Source organism: Petromyzon marinus, chromosome 72 (genome assembly GCF_048934315.1).
Source record: "Petromyzon marinus isolate PM22_M1 ecotype Great Lakes invasive population chromosome 72, UKy_Petmar_22M1.pri1.0, whole genome shotgun sequence".
Classification (NCBI taxonomy): domain Eukaryota; kingdom Metazoa; phylum Chordata; class Hyperoartia; order Petromyzontiformes; family Petromyzontidae; genus Petromyzon; species Petromyzon marinus.
In genome coordinates, this window is record NC_133738.1 from 1,554,607 (window position 1) to 1,576,897 (window position 22,291).

Sequence of the window (22,291 nt, forward strand, 5' to 3'; positions counted from 1 at the left end):
GGGGTCAAGTTCTACATGAGTCACGAGGTGACCCACCCCCACGTGACCCACCCCCACGTGTCCCACCCCCACGTGTCCCACCCCACCACGTGACCCACCCCACCACGTGTCCCACCCCCCACACAGCTGTGTGAACGTCACGGGGTCAAGTTCTACATGAGTCACGAGGTGTCCCACCCCCCCACACCACGTGTCCCACCCCCACGTGTCCCACCCCACCACGTGTCCCACCCCCACGTGTCCCACCCCCCTCACAGCTGTGTGAACGTCACGGGGTCAAGTTCTACATGAGTCACGAGGTGTCCCACCCCCACGTGTCCCACCCCCACGTGTCCCACCCCACCACGTGACCCACCCCACCACGTGTCCCACCCCCCACACAGCTGTGTGAACGTCACGGGGTCAAGTTCTACATGAGTCACGAGGTGTCCCACCCCCCCACACCACGTGTCCCACCCCCACGTGTCCCACCCCACCACGTGTCCCACCCCCACGTGTCCCACCCCCCTCACAGCTGTGTGAACGTCACGGGGTCAAGTTCTACATGAGTCACGAGGTGTCCCACCCCCACGTGTCCCACCCCCACGTGACCCACACCACCACGTGACCCACACCACCACGTGTCCCACCCCCACGTGTCCCACCCCCCTCACAGCTGTGTGAACGTCACGGGGTCAAGTTCTACATGAGTCACGAGGTGTCTCACCCCACGTGTCCCACCCCCACGTGTCCCACCCCCCACACAGCTGTGTGAACGTCACGGGGTCAAGTTCTACATGAGTCACGAGGTGTCCCACCCCCACCCCCACGTGTCCCACCCCCACGTGTCCCACCCCCACGTGTCCCACCCCCCACACAGCTGTGTGAACGTCACGGGGTCAAGTTCTACATGAGTCACGAGGTGTCTCACCCCACGTGACCCACCCCCCCACACCACGTGTCCCACCCCCACGTGTCCCACCCCCCACACAGCTGTGTGAACGTCACGGGGTCAAGTTCTACATGAGTCACGAGGTGTCTCACCCCACGTGACCCACCCCCACGTGTCCCACCCCCCACACAGCTGTGTGAACGTCACGGGGTCAAGTTCTACATGAGTCACGAGGTGTCTCACCCCCACGTGACCCACCCCCCACGTGTCCCACCCCCCACACAGCTGTGTGAACGTCACGGGGTCAAGTTCTACATGAGTCACGAGGTGTCTCACCCCACGTGACCCACCCCCACGTGTCCCACCCCCACGTGTCCCACCCCCCACACAGCTGTGTGAACGTCACGGGGTCAAGTTCTACATGAGTCACGAGGTGTCTCACCCCCACGTGACCCACCCCCCACGTGTCCCACCCCCCACACAGCTGTGTGAACGTCACGGGGTCAAGTTCTACATGAGTCACGAGGTGTCTCACCCCACGTGACCCACCCACCCACACCACGTGTCCCACCCCCCACACAGCTGTGTGAACGTCACGGGGTCAAGTTCTACATGAGTCACGAGGTGTCTCACCCCCACGTGACCCACCCCCCACGTGTCCCACCCCCCACACAGCTGTGTGAACGTCACGGGGTCAAGTTCTACATGAGTCACGAGGTGTCGGAGCTCCGTGGCGTGGACGGACGTCTCAGGGAAGTGAAACTGAAGAGCGGCAAAGTGCTCAGGGCCGACGTCTGCGTCATGGGCATCGGTATGTCACGTGGGTGGGTGGGGGGTGTGTCACGTGGGGTGACACGTGGGGTGACACGTGGGTGGGTGGGGGGGGTGTGACACGTGGGTAGGGAGAGATGCACGGAGGGAGAGACGCGGGGGGAGAGACACGGGGGGGGGGGGGGAGAGACACGGGGGGGGGGGGGGGAGAGACAAGGGGCGGGAGACACGGGGGGGAGAGAGACACGGGGGGAGAGACACGGGGCGGGAGACACGGGGAGAGAGACACGGGGGGAGAGAGACACGTGGGTGGGGGAGAGAGACACGGGGGGAGAGAGACACGTGGGTGGGGGAGAGAGACACGGGGCGGGAGACACGGGGGGAGAGAGACACGGGGCGAGAGAGACACGGGGGGAGAGAGATACGGGGAGAGAGAGACACGGGGGCAGAGAGACACGGGGGCAGAGAGACACGGGGGGAGAGAGACACCGGGGGAGAGAGACACGGGGGGAGAGAGACACGGGGGGAGAGAGACACGGGGGGAGAGAGACACGGGGGGAGAGAGACACGGGGGGAGAGAGACACGGGGGGAGAGAGACACGGGGGGAGAGAGACACGGGGGGAGAGAGACACGGGGGGAGAGAGACACGGGGGGAGAGAGACACGGGGGGAGAGAGACACGGGGGGAGAGAGACACGGGGGGAGAGAGACACGGGGGGAGAGAGACACGGGGGGAGAGAGACACGGGGGGAGAGAGACACGGGGGGAGAGAGACACGGGGGGAGAGAGACACGGGGGGAGAGAGACACGGGGGGAGAGAGACACGGGGGGAGTGAGACACGGGGGGAGTGAGACACGGGGGGAGTGAGACACGGGGGGAGTGAGACATGGGGGGAGACAAAGGCGGCTGTGGTGCAGGAGGGGTCCCCCCCACGTGTCCCACCCCTACGTGTCCCACCCCCACCACGTGTCCCACCCCCCCACGTGCTGTGTCTGTAGGGGTCGTCCCCTCCACAGGGTTCCTCAAGCACAGCGGCATTCACCTGGACTCACGCGGACACATCCCTCTAGATAAGGTGGGGGCCGTTACTACACACCCCCCTCTATACTACTACTACTACACCTATACTACTACTACTACACCTATACTACTACACCTATACTACTACACCTATACTACACCCCCCTCTATACTACTACTACACCTATACTACTACACCTATACTACTACACCTATACTACTACTACTACACCTATACTACTACACACCCTCTATACTACTACTACACTCTATACTACTACTACACCTAAACTACTACACACCCTCTATACTACTACTACACCTATACTACTACTACACACCCTCTATACTACTACTACTACACCTATACTACTACACCTATACTACTACTACACCTATACTACTACTACACACCCTCTATACTACTACTACTACACCTATACTACTACACCTATACTACTACTACACACCCTCTATACTACTACTACACCTATACTACTACTACACTTATACTACTACTACTACACTTATACTACTACTACACCTATACTACTACTACACCTATACTACTACTACACCTATACTACTACTACACACCCTCTATACTACTACTACTACACCTATACTACTACACCTATACTACTACTACACCCTATACTACTACTACACACCCTCTATACTACTACTACTACACCTATACTACTACACCTATACTACTACTACACACCCTCTATACTACTACTACACCTATACTACTACTACACTTATACTACTACTACTACACTTATACTACTACTACACCTATACTACTACTACACCTATACTACTACTACACCTATACTACTACTACACCTATACTACTACTACACCTATACTACTACTACTACACCTATACTACTACTACCACACCTATACTACTACCACACCTATACTACTACTACACCTATACTACTACTACACCTATACTACTACTACTACACCTATACTACTACTACACCTATACTACTACTACACCTATACTACTACTACACCTATACTACTACTACAGCTATACTACTACTACACCTATACTACTACTACACCTATACTACTACTACACCTATACTACTACTACACCTATACTACTACTACACCTATACTACTACTACTACACCTATACTACTACTACTACACCTATACTACTACACCTATACTACTACTACTACACCTATACTACTACTACTACACCTATACTACTACTACACCTATACTACTACTACACCTATACTACTACTACACCTATACTACTACTACACCTATACTACTACTACACCTATACTACTACTACTACTACACCTATACTACTACTACACCTATACTACTACTACACCTATACTACTACTACACCTATACTACTACTGATACACCTATACTACTACTGATACACCTATACTACTACTACACCTATACTACTACACCTATACTACTACTACACCTATACTACTACTACTACACCTATACTACTACTACTACACCTATACTACTACTACACCTATACTACTACTACTACACCTATACTACTACTACTACACCTATACTACTACTACACCTATACTACTACTACACCTATACTACTACACCTATACTACTACTACACCTATACTACTACTACACCTATACTACTACTACACCTATACTACTACTACACCTATACTACTACACCTATACTACTACTACTACACCTATACTACTACTACTACACCTATACTACTACTACCACACCTATACTTCTACTACTACACCTATACTTCTACTACTACACCTATACTACTACTACCACACCTATACTACTACTACACCTATACTACTACTACACCTATACTACTACTACTATACCTATACTACTACTACACCTATACTACTACTACTACTACACCTATACTACTACTACACCTGTACTACTACTACACCTATACTACTACTACACCTATACTACTACTACACCTATACTACTACACCTATACTACTACTACACCTATACTACTACTACACCTATACTACTACTACACCTATACTACTACTACACCTATACTACTACACCTATACTACTACTACTACACCTATACTACTACTACTACACTATACTACTACTACCACACCTATACTTCTACTACTACACCTATACTTCTACTACTACACCTATACTACTACTACCACACCTATACTACTACTACACCTATACTACTACTACTACACCTATACTACTACTACACCTATACTACTACTACTACACCTATACTACTACTACACCTGTACTACTACTACACCTATACTACTACTACGCCTATACTACTACTACACCTATACTACTACTACACCTATACTACTACTACACCTATACTACTACTACACCTATACTACTACTACACCTATACTACTACTACACCTATACTACTACTACAACTATACTACTACTACTACACCTATACTACTACTACACCTATACTACTACTACACCTATACTACTACACCTATACTACTACTACTACACCTATACTACTACTACTACACCTATACTACTACTACCACACCTATACTTCTACTACTACACCTATACTACTACTACTACACCTATACTACTACTACACCTATACTACTACTACTACACCTATACTACTACTACTACACCTATACTACTACTACACCTGTACTACTACTACACCTATACTACTACTACACCTATACTACTACTACACCTATACTACTACTACACCTATACTACTACTACACCTATACTACTACACCTATACTACTACTACACCTATACTACTACTACTACTACACCTATACTACTACTACACCTATACTACTACTACACCTATACTACTACTACACCTATACTACTACTACACCTATACTACTACTACACCTATACTACTACTACACCTATACTACTACTACACCTATACTACTACCACACCTATACTTCTACTACTACACCTATACTACTACACCTATACTACTACTACACCTATACTACTACTACTACACCTATACTACTACTACACCTATACTACTACTACTACACCTATACTACTACTACTACACCTATACTACTACTACACCTGTACTACTACTACACCTATACTACTACTACCCCTATACTACTACTACACCTATACTACTACTACTACACCTATACTACTACTACCACACCTATACTTCTACTACTACACCTATACTACTACTACTACTACACCTATACTACTACTACACCTATACTACTACACCTATACTACTACTACTACTACACCTATACTACTACTACACCTGTACTACTACTACACCTATACTACTACTACACCTATACTACTACTACTACACCTATACTACTACTACACCTGTACTACTACTACACCTATACTACTACTACACCTATACTACTACTACACACTCTATACTACTACTACACCTATACTACTACTACTACACCTATACTACTACTACACCTGTACTACTACTACACCTATACTACTACTACACCTATACTACTACTACACACTCTATACTACTACACACCCTCTATACTACTACTACACCTCCCCCCTCCACCCCCCCTCCCACCTGCACTCAACCCTTCCCCCTTCCTCAACCCCCCCTCCCCCCTCCACCCTCCACCCCCCCTCCCACCTCCCCCCTCCACCCAACCCCTCTCCCCTCCCCCCTCCACCCAACCCCCCCCCTCCCTCCCCCCCTCCCTCCACCCCCCCTCCCCCCGTGCCCCCCCCCTCCATCACCCCCCCCGTGCCCCCCCCCCCCAGTCCCTACAGAGCAATGTCCCTGCTGTGTATGCTGCTGGTGACGTGGCTAGTTTCCCACTGCCACTCCGTGCAGGCAAGAGGGTGAACATCTCTCACTGGCAAGTGGCTCACGCACACGGTGAGTTTACACACTCACTTACACACTTAGTTACACACTTACACACTTAGTTACACACTTACACTTACACACTCACTTAGTTACACACTTACACACTCACTCACGTAGCTAGAGGGTCAACATCTCTCACTGGCAAGTGGCTCACGCACATGGTGAGCTTACACACTTACACACTCACTTAGTTACACACTTACACACTCACACACTCACTCACGTAGCTAGAGGGTCAACATCTCTCACTGGCAAGTGGCTCACGCACACGGTGAGCTTACACACTCACTTACACACTTACTTAGTTACACACTTACACACTCACTTACACACTCACTTACACACTTAGTTACACACTCACTCACTTACACACTCACTTACACACTCACTCACTCACACACTCACACACACGTAGCTAGAGGGTCAACATCTCTCACTGGCAGGTCGCTCACGCACATGGTGAGCTTACACACTTACACACTCACTTACACACTCACTTACACACTTAGTTACACACTTACACACACACTCACACACTCACACACTCATTCACTCACACACTTACACACTCACACGTAGCTAGAGGGTGAACATCTCTCACTGGCAAGTGGCTCACGCACACGGTGAGCTTACACACTTACACACTTACTTACACACTTACACAATCACTTACACACTTACACACTCACTTACACACTCACACACTCACACACTCACTCACTCACACACTCACACACTCACACACTCACTCACTTACACACTCACTTACACACTCACTCACACACTCACACACTCACTCACGTAGCTAGAGGGTCAACATCTCTCACTGGCAGGTCGCTCACGCACACGGTGAGCTTACACACTTACACTTACACACTTACACACTTAGTTACACACTCACTTACACACTTACACACTTACTTACACACTTACACACTCACTTACACACTCACTTACACACTTACACACTCACGTAGCTAGAGGGTCAACATCTCTCACTGGCAAGTGGCTCACGCACACGGTGAGCTTACACACTTACACTTACACACTTACACACTCACTTACACACTTACTTACACACTTACACACTCACACACACACTCACACACTCACACACGTAGCTAGAGGGTCAACATCTCTCACTGGCAAGTGGCTCACGCACACGGTGAGCTTACACACTCACTTACACACTTACACACTCACTTACACACTCACTTACACACTTACACACTCACTTACACACTCACTTACACACTCACTTACACACTCACTTACACACTTACACACTCACTTACACACTCACTTACACACTCACTTACACACTCACTTACACACTTAGTTACACACTCACTTACACACTCACTTACACACTTACACACTTACACACTCACACACACACTTACACACTCACTTACACACTCACTTACACACTCACTTACACACTCACTTACACACACACTTACACACTCACACACTCACTTACACACTCACTTACACACTCACTTACACACTTACACACTCACTTACACACTTACTTACACACTCACTTACACACTTACACACTCACTCACTCACACACTCACTCACACACTCACTCACCCACCCACCCACTCACTCACCCATCCACTCACCGACCCACTCACCCACCCACCCACTCACCCACTCACCCACCCACTCACCCACTCGCCCACCCACCCACCCACTCACCCACCCACCCACTCACCGACCCACTCGCCCACCCACCCACTCGTCCACCCACTCACCCACTCACTCACCCACTCACCCACCCCACCCACCCACCCACCGTGTACTCCATCTCTCTGTGTGCAGGCCGTGCCGTGGGCCTGGCAATGATGAACCGGGAGGTCGAGTTCAAGACGGTGCCATTCTTCTGGACCGCGCTGTGTGGCAAGAGCCTCCGATACACCGGTGGGCAACAGTAGTTAGTTAGTGGTAGTTAGTGCTAGTTAGTGGTTAGTTAGTAGTAGTTAGTAGTAGTGTAATAGTGTGTAGTAGTAGTGGAGTTCAAGACGGTGCCATTCTTCTGGACCGCGCTGTGTGGAAAGAGCCTCCGATACACCGGTGGGCAACAGTAGTTAGTTAGTGGTAGTTAGTGGTTAGTTAGTAGTAGTTAGTAGTGTAATAGTGTGTAGTAGTAGGTAGAGTTCAAGACGGTGCCATTCTTCTGGACCGCGCTGTGTGGAAAGAGCCTCCGATACACCGGTGGGCAACAGTAGTAGTTAGTGGTAGTTAGTGCTAGTTAGTAGTAGTTAGTGGTAGTAGTTAGTAGTGTAATAGTGTGTAGTAGTAGTGGAGTTCAAGACGGTGCCATTCTTCTGGACCGCGCTGTGTGGAAAGAGCCTCCGATACACCGGTGAGCAACAGTAGTTAGTTAGTGGTAGTTAGTGCTAGTTAGTAGTAGTTAGTGGTAGTAGTTAGTAGTGTAATAGTAGTGTAGTAGTAGTGGAGTTCAAGACGGTGCCATTCTTCTGGACCGCGCTGTGTGGAAAGAGCCTCCGATACACCGGTGGGCAGCAGTAGTAGTTAGTGGTAGTTAGTGCTAGTTAGTAGTAGTTAGTGGTAGTAGTTAGTAGTGTAATAGTGTGTAGTAGTAGTGGAGTTCAAGACGGTGCCATTCTTCTGGACCGCGCTGTGTGGAAAGAGCCTCCGATACACCGGTGGGCAACAGTAGTTAGTTAGTGGTAGTTAGTGCTAGTTAGTAGTAGTTAGTGGTAGTAGTTAGTAGTGTAATAGTAGTGTAGTAGTAGTGGAGTTCAAGACGGTGCCATTCTTCTGGACCGCGCTGTGTGGAAAGAGCCTCCGATACACCGGTGAGCAACAGTAGTTAGTTAGTGGTAGTTAGTGGTAGTTAGTAGTAGTTAGTGGTAGTTAGTAGTGTAATAGTGTGTAGTAGTAGTGTGTGTAGTAGTAGTGTAGTAGTAGTTAGTTGTAGTTAGTAGTAGTTAGTAGTAGTAGTGTAGTAGTTAGTAGTCTAATAGTGTGTAGTGGTAGTTAGTAATAGTTAGTAGTTAGTAGTAATGTGTAGTAGTAGTTAGTAGTAGTAGTGTAATAGTGTGTAGTAGTAGTAGTGTAATAGTGTGTAGTAGTGTTTAGTCGTAGTGTAGTAGTAATGTAGTAGTAGTTAGTGGTAGTTAGTAGTAGTTAGTGGTAGTAGTTAGTAGTGTAATAGTGTGTAGTAGTAGTGGAGTTCAAGACGGTGCCATTCTTCTGGACCGCGCTGTGTGGAAAGAGCCTCCGATACACCGGTGAGCAACAGTAGTTAGTTAGTGGTAGTTAGTGGTAGTTAGTAGTAGTTAGTAGTAGTGTAATAGTGTGTAGTAGTAGTGGAGTTCAAGACGGTGCCATTCTTCTGGACCGCGCTGTGTGGAAAGAGCCTCCGATACACCGGTGAGCAACAGTAGTTAGTTAGTGGTAGTTAGTGGTAGTTAGTAGTAGTGTAATAGTGTGTAGTAGTAGTGGAGTTCAAGACGGTGCCATTCTTCTGGACCGCGCTGTGTGGAAAGAGCCTCCGATACACCGGTGAGCAACAGTAGTTAGTTAGTGGTAGTTAGTGGTTAGTTAGTAGTTAGTTAGTAGTAGTTAGTAGTGTAATAGTGTGTAGTAGTAGTGGAGTTCAAGACGGTGCCATTCTTCTGGACCGCGCTGTGTGGAAAGAGCCTCCGATACACCGGTGAGCAACAGTAGTTAGTTAGTGGTAGTTAGTGGTAGTTAGTAGTAGTTAGTAGTAGTAGTTAGTAGTAGTGTAATAGTGTGTAGTAGTAGTGTGTGTAGTAGTAGTGTAGTAGTAGTTAGTGGTAGTTAGTAGTAGTTAGTAGTGTAATAGTGTGTAGTAGTAGTAGTTAGTGGTAGTTAGTAGTAGTTAGTAGTAGTTAGTGGTAGTAGTTAGTAGTGTAATAGTGTGTAGTAGTAGTGGAGTTCAAGACGGTGCCATTCTTCTGGACCGCGCTGTGTGGAAAGAGCCTCCGATACACCGGTGAGCAACAGTAGTTAGTTAGTGGTAGTTAGTGCTAGTTAGTAGTAGTTAGTGGTAGTAGTTAGTAGTGTAATAGTGTGTAGTAGTAGTGGAGTTCAAGACGGTGCCATTCTTCTGGACCGCGCTGTGTGGAAAGAGCCTCCGATACACCGGTGGGCAACAGTAGTTAGTTAGTGGTAGTTATTAGTAGTTAGTGGTAGTTAGTGCTAGTTAGTAGTAGTTAGTAGTAGTTAGTGGTAGTTAGTGATAGTTAGTAGTAGTTAGTGGTAGTAGTTGGTAGTAGTAGTGTGTGTGTAGTGTAGTAGTGTGTAGTAGTAGTTAGTCGTAGTTAGTGGTAGTTAGTGGCAGTTAGTGGTAGTTAGTAGTAGGTAGTAGTTAGTAGTGTAATAGTGTGTAGTAGTAGTTAGTGGTAGTTAATAGTAGTTAGTGGTAGTAGTAGTATAGTAGTGTGTGTAGTAGTAGTAGTGTGTGTGTAGTGTAGTAGTAGTGTGTGTAGTAGTAGTAGTGTAGTTGTAGTAGTGTAGTAGTGTGTAGTAGTGTAGTAGTAGTGTGTAGTAGTGTAGTAGTAGTGTGTGCAGAAGTAGTGTGTAGTAGTGTGTGTGTAGTAGTAGTGTAGTAGTAGTGTGTGTAGTAGTAGTTTAGTAGTAGTGTGTGTAGTAGTGTGTGTAGTAGTAGTGTAGTAATAGTAGTGTAGTAGTAGTGTAGTAGTGTGTAGTAGTGTAGTAGTAGTTATAGTAGTAGTGTAGTAGTAGTGTAGTAGTGTGTGTAGTAGTAGTGTAGTAGTAGTGTGTGTAGTAGTAGTGTAGTAGTGTGTGTAGTAGTAGTGTAGTAGTAGTAGTGTGTGTAGTAGTAGTGTAGTAGTAGTGTGTGTAGTAGTAGTGTAGTAGTAGTGTAGTAGTAGTAGTGTGTGTAGTAGTAGTGTAGTAGTAGTGTGTGTAGTAGTAGTGTAGTAGTAGTGTGTGTAGTGGTAGTGTAGTAGTGTGTGTGTAGTAGTGTAGTAGTGTGTGTAGTAGTAGTAGTAGTGTGTGTAGTAGTAGTATAGTAGTATTGTAGTGTGTGTAGTAGTAGTGTGTGTAGTATAGTAGTGTGTGTGTGTAGAGTAGTAGTAGTAGTAGTGTGTGTGTAGTAGTAGTGTGTGTGTAGTAGTATAGTAGTGTGTGTAGTAGTGTAGAGTAGTAGTAGTGGTGTAGTAGTATAGTAGTAGTATAGTAGTGTGTGTGTAGTGTAGTATAGTAGTGTGTAGTAGTAGTGTAGTAGTAGTAGTGTAGTAGTAGTATAGTAGTGTGTGTGTAGAGTAGTAGTAGTGGTGTAGTAGTATAGTAGTGTGTGTGTAGTAGTAGTAGTAGTGGTGTAGTAGTAGTATAGTAGTGTGTGTAGAGTAGTAGTATAGTAGTGTGTGTAGTAGTGTGTAGTAGTAGTAGTGTAGTAGTGTGTGTAGTGTAGTAGTAGTATAGTAGTGTGTGTGTGTAGTAGTGGTGTAGTAGTGTAGTAGTAGTATAGTAGTAGTAGTGTAGTAGTGTGTAGTAGTGTAGTAGTAGTTATAGTAGTAGTAGTTATAGTAGTAGTAGTGTAGTAGTAGTGTAGTAGTAGTGTAGTAATAGTGTAGTAGTAGTGTAGTAGTAGTTATAGTAGTAGTTAGTAGTGTGTGTAGTAGTAGTTAGTAGTAGCGGTTAGCGCTACGCTGCGCTATGAACCTGGCGACCTGGGTTCGATTCCCGCTCATGGCCAACACCAGTGACGATCATCTGAACCGGTCCCGGGCCTCTCCTAGGTCGACTCAGCCTCAAATGAGTACCTGGTGCGGTGTGTAAACATCGCCACTGGGGAGACAAAGGCGGTCGGGCGTGGTGCTGGCCACCCACCCCCTCGTGTACCGTTCCGGCCTTCATAGGTGCTCGCTAACAGCACTTGCCCCTACAGTCTGTTAAGGCTACACGGGGGATCTTTATCTTGTGTCACTGTGTGTGTGTCACTGTGTGTGTGTTACTGTGTGTGTGTCACTGTGTGTGTGTGTGTCACTGTGTGTGTCACTGTGTGTGTGTGTATCACTGTGTGTGTCACTGTGTGTGTGTCACTGTGTGTGTGTGTCACTGTGTGTGTCACTGTGTGTGTGTCACTGTGTGTGTGTGTCACTGTGTGTTACTGTGTGTGTCACTGTGTGTGTGTCACTGTGTGTCACTGTGTGTGTGTGTCACTGTGTGTGTGTCACTGTGTGTGTGTCACTGTGTGTGTGTGTCACTGAGTGTGTCACTGTGTGTGTCACTGTGTGTGTCACTGTGTGTGTGTGTCACTGAGTGTGTCACTGTGTGTGTGTGTGTCACTGTGTGTGTCACTGTGTGTGTGTGTCACTGAGTGTGTCACTGTGTGTGTGTGTGTCACTGTGTGTGTCACTGTGTGTGTGTGTTAGGCTATGGAGACGGTTTTGAGGATGTGCTCATTCAGGGTGATCTGGACGAGTTGAGATTTATCGCTTACTACATAAAGTGAGGCTCTCACAATCCTCACCACTACTCACCAGCGCCACTCACCACTCACCACGGCCACCACCACCACCACTCACTACCACTCACGATCACACCACTCACCATCACCACTCACCACCACTCACCATCACCACCACCACTCACCATCACTCACCATCACCACCACCACTCACAATCACCACCACCACCACTCACCATCACCACCACCACTCACCACCACTTACCATCACCACTCACCAGCGTCACTCATCACTCACCACAACCACCACTCACCACCACTCACCATCACCACAACCACCACTCACCATCACTCACGATCACACCACTTACCACCACCACTCACCACCACTCACCATCACCACAACCACCACTCACCACCACTCACCACCACTCACCACCACTCACGATCACACCACTTACCATCACCACTCACCAGCGCCACTCCCCACTCACCACTCACCACCACTCACCACCACTCACGATCACACCACTCATCACTCACCACCACTCACCACTCACCACCACTCACCATCACCACCACTCACCACAACCACCACTCACCACCACTGATGATACTGATGATGATGCTGATGTTGATGATACTGATGATATTGATGATGCTGATGATGATAATGATGATGCTGATACTGATGATACTGCTGCTGATGATGATAATGATGATGATACTCCTGCTGCTGATGCTGCTGATACTGATGATGATACTGATGATGATGCTGATGTTGATGATGCTGATGTTGATGATGTTGATGATACTGATGATGGTGCTGATGATGATACTGATGATGATGATGCTGATAATGATGATGCTGATGATGATGATGCTGACGTTAATGATGCTGGTGATACTAATGATGGTGCTGATGCTGCTGGTAATTGGGGTGGTCAAAGTGATGGTAGTGCTAGTGATGATGGTAGTGATGGTAGTGATAGTGGTAGTAGTGATGATGTTGACGGTGATGATGTTGATGGTGATGATGCTGATGATGCTGATGATGATGATGCTGATGTTGATGATGCTGATGTTGATGATACTGATGATGGTGCTGATGATGATACTGATGATGATGATGATGCTGCTGATAATGATGATGCTGATGACGATGCTGATGTTGATGATGCTGGTGATACTGATGATGGTGCTGATGCTGCTGGTAATTGGGGTGGTTAAAGTGATGGTAGTGATGGTAGTGATAGTGGTAGTAGTGATGATGTTGACGGTGATGATGTTGACCGTGATGATGTTGACGGTGATGATGATGACGGTGATGTTGACGGTGATGATGTTGACGGTGATGATGTTGACGGTGATGATGTTGACGGTGATGATGATGACGGTGATGTTGACGGTGATGATGTTGACGGTGATGATGTTGACGGTGATGATGTTGATGACGGTGATGTTGATGGTGATGTTGACGGTGATGATGATGTTGACGGTGATGATGACGGTGATGTTGACGGTGATGTAGGAATGAGGATGTAGTGGCCGTGGCCTCTATGAACTGGGACCCTGTGGTGTCGCACTTTGCCGAAGTGATGAACTCCGGTGGCACGGTGACGAGGAGAGACGTGGAGTAAGACAGAGACACAGACACACACACACACACAGACACACACACACAGACACACACAGACACAGACACACAGAGACACACACACAGTGACACACAGACACACACAGACACACACAGACACACAGACACAAACACACAGACACACACACAGACACACACACACAGACACACAGACACAGACACACACAGAGACACACACAACAACAACAACCGCCATTCGCCAGGCTATGTGCACCCTGAGGCCACGTGAAGTGTCGAATGCCCGCTGGCAGGAGGTCACGGGGCAGACCCAGCAGGTGCCACGGGTCGACTGACTGAGATGACTGGCTGATGCACCACCTGTGCCCCCTACTGTGCCGACCTGCTGCGCTTTAGCCACCCGGCGCTCCGCTCGTTGTTGTGAGCGTCGCTCCTCCGCCCTCCATTGTTGTTGGAGGGCGACTGCCTCCAACTGCCCAGTAGCGTCCTGCACGAGCCTCCTCCACAGAGGCCGATCTTGACACCGCTGGTACCAGTCATCGGCAAGTCCACTCAGCTCCACGTCCTCCTCCCGTGCCGCGCCTGTTTAGCCCCCTCAATCCGGCCGAACAAAAGCTGTTTCGGCATGCGGTGGCTGGGCATGCGGGCTACATGACCCAGCCAACGCAGCCTTGCCTGCCGGAGGAGCTCCCCGATGGGACCTTGCCCAGATCGTTCAAGGATTTGTGAGCTCCTCACACAATCCAGTCTGGTTAAACCCAGGATGGATCGTAGGCAGGCTAGCCTAAATGTTTCTAACCGGCAAAGATGTACCATTAGGGGTGTCCACGTTTCGCAAGCGTAGAGAAGGGAGGGAATGACCGTGGCTGAGAAGACCTGAAGCTTAGTGCGGAGCGACAGACCAGGTAGCTTCCACACAGCGTTATGCAACCGATGAAAGATATTGCCGCTCGACTGATTCCGAGTGAGACCTCTGCTGTTAACCTGGAGCCGGTCATAAGCACACTGCCCAGGTATGGAAAACTCTCCACTCTCTCCACAACTGCCCCATCACCGATTGGGAGTTGAGGGGGTGGAGTGTCCGATGGTACAAAATACCCAGACAGGTGCTTAGTTTTGGTGGGGCTGATGGTAAGGCCCCATGTCTTAGTGGCACGCTCCAGTCTCAGCAGCAGCATCTACAACTCCTTCTCTGAATGAGCAGCTATTACCAAATCATCAGCATACGTAACGTGGTTGAGCAATAGGGAGCCATCCCTTGACCGTGCCCGGGTATCGATCAGCCTCCCATTATATCTGTACCAAATGGAGATTCCCCCAGTACAGCTATTGAAGGCTTCACGAACTACGTGGTCAAAATAGATGTTAAATAATGTGGGAGCCAGAGGACATCCCTGTCGCACCCCAAGGTGTAAAGGGAATGGCTCTGACTCCCAGCCACGCAGTTTTACCTGGGCCCGCTCACCATTATGAAGGTCCTTAATGATCGTGAGCAGAGGGTCAGGGACTCCAAAAGCACGAAGAACAACCCAGAGCCCAGGCCTACTGATGGTATCATAGGCCTTGACCAGGTCAATAAAGCAGATATGTAGGTCTTGCTTGAATTCCCTACACCTCTGCTGTAGCAGACGGACAGAAAATATGGCATCTGTGCAGAACCGCCCTTTCCTGAAACCGCATTGGGGCTCCGCAAGCCTCTCCTCAGCGTGCCTGGCAAGGCGTTGTTGAATAATCCTTGCCAGGACTGTTCCCGGCACACTGAGGAGTGAGATGCCTCTGTAGTTGTTACAGTCTGTGCGGTCCCCCTTCTTAAAGAGGGGGACCACCAGGGCATCCTTCCAATCCTGCGGAACCCGTCCAGTGGTCCAGACTGTTGTTATGATGTCATGTAGGGCAGTCTGTGCACAAACGCCACCCTCCCTCAGCATTTCGCTTGGGAGATCATCTCTGCCCGGTGCCTTTCCTGGTCTCAGACTCCGGATCGCCTTCAGGACTTCCTCAACAGATGGCACCTCAGCCAGCCACTCACAGGGGGTGACTTCTTCCAATATTTGAGGCACCGCAGCCTCAGCAGGGTCATCCTCACTTTGTGCCACGATGTTTTCCTGGCTGAGGGATTTTCCCTCCCCCAGGACCTCACAGAAATGCTCAGCAAATCTGCAAACCTGTTCCTGGGGGTCTGAGATTGGATCACCGTTTTCCCCCCTAATGATGGTAATAGGTGTGGCGCTGCAGGTTACTTTTTTGATGGAGTTAAATAGAGATTTGTGATCACGGGCCACTGAGGCAGACTCCATCTCCTCAGCAACCCGCGACCACCACCCATCCTTGCAGCGCCTCCCACACCTCACCACCACGCTCCCACGCCCCCTTCATTCTTTTGTTCAGAAGAAGAGCCACACCCTGTTGTTTGGTAGTCTGCTGCCCCGAGTAGAGGACTGTCCACCCCTCAAGGTGGCAGGAGCCAGAACCGGTCCACCGGACCTCCTGAATGCCGCATAGATCCAGGCGGTACCGGTCCATCTCCCGACAGAGGAGTGGCAGCCTCTCCTCCACAGTGAGCATTCGAACATTCCACGTGGCCAACCGTAGTGGCTTTTTGTTGTTTCTGGAGGAGCCCCGAGGGTAGAGATTCAATCTCCTGGCTCTGCCAAATTGGGGTTTGGCCAGGAGACGTCGTAGACGCCTGTCCCCCCGGGGCCTCCGGCACAAGCTTATTAATAAAAAATTTCCTTTGTAGTTTAGCGGTAATTAATTGAATGCGGAGGGGTTACCAGCCCCTCGCACCCGTCCAGAGCCCCCGTTTAGCCCCTGTGGTGGTCACTGACGCCATGAGGGGAGGAGCCAATCGGAATTGGCCCTCACCTCTCCCCCCACAGCATTGTCCACGACAGCGTTGCCCGTTCCGGCACCGCGAGGAGGTAGGTGGTTAGTTGTTTTACCAGACACACACACACACAGTGACACACGCGCAGAGACACCCATAGGGACACACACTCAGCGCCTTGACACGCACGGAGCGAGAGTGGGAAGGAGCGAGCCTTAATAGGCGCTCGCTAACCGGCCCTGCGCTGTGGATGTGAAGCTCCCACGCTCCCTCTCGTTGCAGGAGCAGCGACCTGCCCTGGGTGAAGGAGCACGAGCAGATGAAATTCTAAACGTCGCCGCTCGCTCACCGCTCGCTCACCGCTCGCTCACCGCTCGCTCACCACTCGCTCACCACTCGCTCACCACACTGTCCACTCGCTCACCACTCGCTCACCGCTCGCTCACCGCTCGCTCATCGCTCGCTCACCACTCGCTCACCACTCGCTCACCACACTGTCCACTCGCTCACCACTCGCTCACCGCTCGCTCACCGCTCGCTCATCGCTCGCTCACCACTCGCTCACCGCACTGTCCGCTCACTCACCACTCGCTCACCACACTGGCCAGACGCTCACCACTCGCTCACCACTCGCTCACCACACTGTCCACACGCACACCACTCGCTCACCACTCGCTCACCACATGCTCACCACTCGCTCACCGCACTGTCCGCCTGCTCACCACTCACTCACCGCTCGCTCACCACTCGCTCACCACTCGCTCACCACACTGTCCACACGCTCACCACACGCTCACCACTCGCTCACCACCACTCGCTCACCACCACTCGCTCACCACACGCTCACCGCACTGTCCGCCTGCTCACCACTCGCTCACCACTCGCTCACCACAACTCGCTCACCACCACTCGCTCACCACACGCTCACCTCACTGTCCACACGATTACCGCTCGCTCACCACTCGCTCACCACTCGCTCACCACACTGGCCACTCGCTCACCACTCGCTCACCACACTGGCCACACGCTCACCACTCGCTCACCACTCGCTCACCACACTGTCCACTCACTCACCACTCACTCACCACTCGCTCATCACCACTCACTCACCACACTGTCCACTCACTCACCACACACTCACCACACGCTCACCACACTTGTCCACACACACACCACACGCTCCGCTATAGGTGGTGGGGAGGGGGGGTTCGGTTAGCGGGTGAGTGAGCGGGTGAGTTAGCGGGTGAGTTAGCGGGTGAGTGAGCGGGTGAGTGAGCGGGTGAGTGAGCGGGTGAGTTAGCGGGTGAGTTAGCGGGTGAGTTAGCGGGTGAGTGAGCGGGTGAGTGAGCGGGTGAGTTAGCGGGTGAGTTAGCGGGTGAGTTAGCGGGTGAGTTAGCGGGTGAGTTAGCGGGTGAGTGAGCGGGTGAGTTAGTGGGTGAGTTAGCGGGTGAGTTAGCGGGTGAGTTAGCGGGTGAGTTAGCGGGTGAGTGAGCGGGTGAGTGAGCGGGTGAGTTAGCGGGTGAGTTAGCGGGTGAGTTAGCGGGTGAGCGAGTGAGTTAGCGGGTGAGTTAGCGGGTGAGTTAGCGGGTGAGTTAGCGGGTGAGCGAGTGAGTTAGTGGGTGAGTTAGCGGGTGAGTTAGCGGGTGAGTTAGCGGGTGAGTTAGCGGGTGTGCGAGCGAGTTAGCGGGCGAGTTAGCGGGCGAGTTAGCGGGCGAGTTAGCGGGCGAGTTAGCGGGTGAGTTAGCGGGTGAGTTAGCGGGTGAGCAGGAGAGTTAGCGGGTGAGTTAGCGGGTGAGTTAGCGGGTGAGTTAGCGGGTGAGTTAGCGGGTGAGTTAGCGGGTGAGCAGGAGAGTTAGCGGGTGAGTTAGCGGGTGAGTTAGCGGGTGAGTTAGCGGGTGAGTTAGCGGGTGAGTGAGCGGGTGAGTGAGCGGGCGAGCGAGTGGGCGAGCGAGCGGCTGAGTGAGCTTGAGATCATTTTGTACGCGAATGATAAACTCTGGGAGTCTAGCCTAGGGGCACCCCCAGTGGCAGCTGTCCCTATGCATGAGCCTGAAATTGCTGCTGCTGCTGGGTATGAGTCTAGCCTAGGGGCACCCCCAGTGGCAGCTGTCCCTATGCATGAGCCTGAAATTGCTGCTGCTGCTGGGTATGAGTCTAGCCTAGGGGCACCCCCAGTGGCAGCTGTCCCCTGTGCATGAGCCTGCTGCTGCTAGTGGTAGTAGTGGTAGGGGTGGTGGCTACTACTACCTCTGGGTATGATGCGAGCCTAGCGTCTGGGATGAGATGGTGGTGGTGGTGGTGGTTGCTCTGATTGGGTGTTGTTGGCGTGTGTGGTTTGTGTTCAGGCTGAGGGGACCTAGGCGTTGCACGGTCCCACTCGGCCGGCTTTGCATTTGAGGGTTGGGGTTGGGTCTGTGTGAAGTGGTGTGGGGGGCATTCGTCTGTGGTTGGTGGTGGTGGTGGTGTTGGGTCTGATTGGTGGTGGTGGTGTTGGGTCTGATTGGTGGTGGTGGTGGTGGGAGTTCAGGCCGAGGTGACCTGAGCGTGTCACGGTGCCACTGGGCCGGCTTTGTAATACAGGCGGAGGTGGCTCCGCTCGCGGGTTCGGGTCGTGAGCTGGGCCAAACCCCAGTGGCAGTGCCGTTATTGTGTCCGTGTCGTTTCCTCGCGCGTCCCGAGGGTTGGCGTCCGTGCCTGGAAGACTGGCCCCCCAAGACGAGATCCGGAAGGATTGGAAGGATGCCCTGGTGGTCTTGAGACCAGGAAAAAAGGCACCGGGGCAGAGATGATCTCCCAAGCGAAATGCTGAGGGAGGGTGGCATTTGTGTACAGACTGCCCTAAATGACATCACAACAACAGTATGGATCACTGGGCCGGGTTCCGCAAGATTGGAAGGATGCCCTGGTGGTCTTGAGACCAGGAAAAAAAGGCACCGGGGCAGAGATGATCTCCCAAGCGAAATGCTGAGGGAGGGTGGCATTTGTGTACAGACTGCCCTACATGACATCACAACAACAGTCTGGATCACTGGGCCGGGTTCCGCAAGATTGGAAGGATGCCCTGGTGGTCTTGAGACCGGGAAAAAAGGCATCGGGGCAGAGATGATCTCCCAAGCGAAATGCTGAGGGAGGGTGGCGTTTGTGTACAGACTGCCCTAAATGACATCACAACAACAGTCTGGATCACTGGGCCGGGTTCCGTAGGTTTCGAAGGATGCCCTGGTGGTCTTGAGACCAGGAAAAAAAGGCACGGGGCAGAGATGATCTCCCAAGCGAAATGTTGAGGGAGGGTGGCGTTTGTGTACAGACTGCCCTAAATGACATCACAACAACAGTCTGGATCACTGGGCCGGGTTCCGCAAGATTGGAAGGATGCCCTGGTGGTCTTGAGACCAGGGAAAAAAGGCACGGGGGCAGAGATGATCTCCCAAGCGAAATGCTGAGGGAGGGTGGCGTTTGTGTACGGACTGCCCTAAATGACATCACAACAACAGTCTGGATCACTGGGCCGGGTTCCGTAGGTTTCGAAGGATGCCCTGGTGGTCTTGAGACCGGGAAAAAAGGCACCGGGGCAGAGATGATCTCCCAAGCGAAATGCTGAGGGAGGGTGGCGTTTGTGTACAGACTGCCCTAAATGACATCACAACAACAGTCTGGATCACTGGGCCGGGTTCCGCAAGATTGGAAGGATGCCCTGGTGGTCTTGAGACCAGGAAAAAAGGCACAGGGGCAGAGATGATCTCCCAAGCGAAATGCTGAGGGAGGGTGGCGTTTGTGAACAGACTGCCCTAAATGACACCATAACAACAGTCTGGATCACTGGGCCGGGTTCCGTAGGTTTGGAAGGATGCCCTGGTGGTCTTGAGACCAGGAAAAAGGCACCGGGCAGAGATGATCTCCTATTACCATCATTAGAGGAAAGAACGGTGATCCAATCTCCGACCCCCCAGTAACAGGTTTGGAGATTTGCTGAGCATTTCTGTGAGGTCCTGGGGGAGGGGAAATCCCTCAGCCAGGAAAACATCGTGGCACAAAGTGAGGATGACCCTGCTGAGGCTGCGGTGCCTCAAATATTGGAAGAAGTCACCCCCTGTGAGTGGCTGGCTAAGGTGCCATCTGTTGAGGAAGTACTGAAGGCGATCCGGAGTCTGAGACCAGGAATGGCACTGGGCAGAGATGATCTCCCAAGCGAAATGCTGAGGGAGGGTGGCGTTTGTGCACAGACTGCCTATATGACATCATAACAACAGTCTGGACCACTGGACGGGTTCCGCAGGATTGGAAGGATGCCCTGGTGGTCCCCCTTTTTAAGAAGGGGGACCGCACAGACTGTAACATCTACAGGGGCATCTCATTCCTGAGTGTGCCGGGAAAGGTCCTGGCAAAGATTATTCAGCATCGCCTTGCCAGGCACGCTGAGGAGAGGCTTGCGGAGCCCCAATGCGGTTTCAGGAAAGGGCGGTCCTGCACAGATGCCATATTTTCTGTCCGTCTGCTACAGCAGAGGTGTAGGGAATTCCAGCAAGACCTGCATCTCTGCTTTATTGACCTGGTCAAGGCCTATGATACCATCAGTAGGCCTGGGTTGTGTGCAGTGCTTCGTGTTTTCAGAGTCCCTGATGTGTAGCCCGCATGCCCAGCCACCGCATGCCTAAACAGATTTTGGTCAGCCAGATCGAGGGGGCTAGACGGGCGCAGCACGGGCTAGAGAAGAGATGGAGTGATGTGGTACAGGAGGACTTGGAGCCGAGTGGACTTACCGATGACCGGTACCAGCGGTGTCAAGATCGGCCTCTGTGGAGGAGGCTCGTGAAGGACGCTACTGGGCAGTTGGAGGCAGT

General features: G+C 50.8%; 1 protein-coding gene across 5 annotated transcripts in view; it reads left to right on the forward strand.

Annotated features, from left to right (window-relative positions):
- The window catches only part of AIFM3 (AIF family member 3), a 108,512-nt gene extending 88,420 nt beyond the window's left edge, over window positions 1–20,092 (forward strand). For 2 of the 5 annotated variants that reach the window (XM_076055632.1, XM_076055634.1), the window contains exons 15-21: window positions 1,547–1,682; window positions 2,642–2,718; window positions 6,464–6,581; window positions 8,403–8,501; window positions 12,974–13,049; window positions 14,540–14,644; window positions 17,733–20,092. In XM_076055632.1, coding sequence (XP_075911747.1) covers window positions 1,547–1,682; window positions 2,642–2,718; window positions 6,464–6,581; window positions 8,403–8,501; window positions 12,974–13,049; window positions 14,540–14,644; window positions 17,733–17,781 — 660 coding nt within the window. In that variant the 3' untranslated portion in view covers window positions 17,782–20,092. Of the gene's footprint in view, window positions 1–1,546; window positions 1,683–2,641; window positions 2,719–6,463; window positions 6,582–7,015; window positions 7,032–8,402; window positions 8,502–8,731; window positions 8,796–12,973; window positions 13,050–14,539; window positions 14,645–17,732 lie in introns of all 5 variants that reach the window. The other 3 variants (XM_076055637.1, XM_076055636.1, XM_076055635.1) reach the window with 3 other exon arrangements.
- Window positions 20,093–22,291: the final 2,199 nt, after the last annotated feature.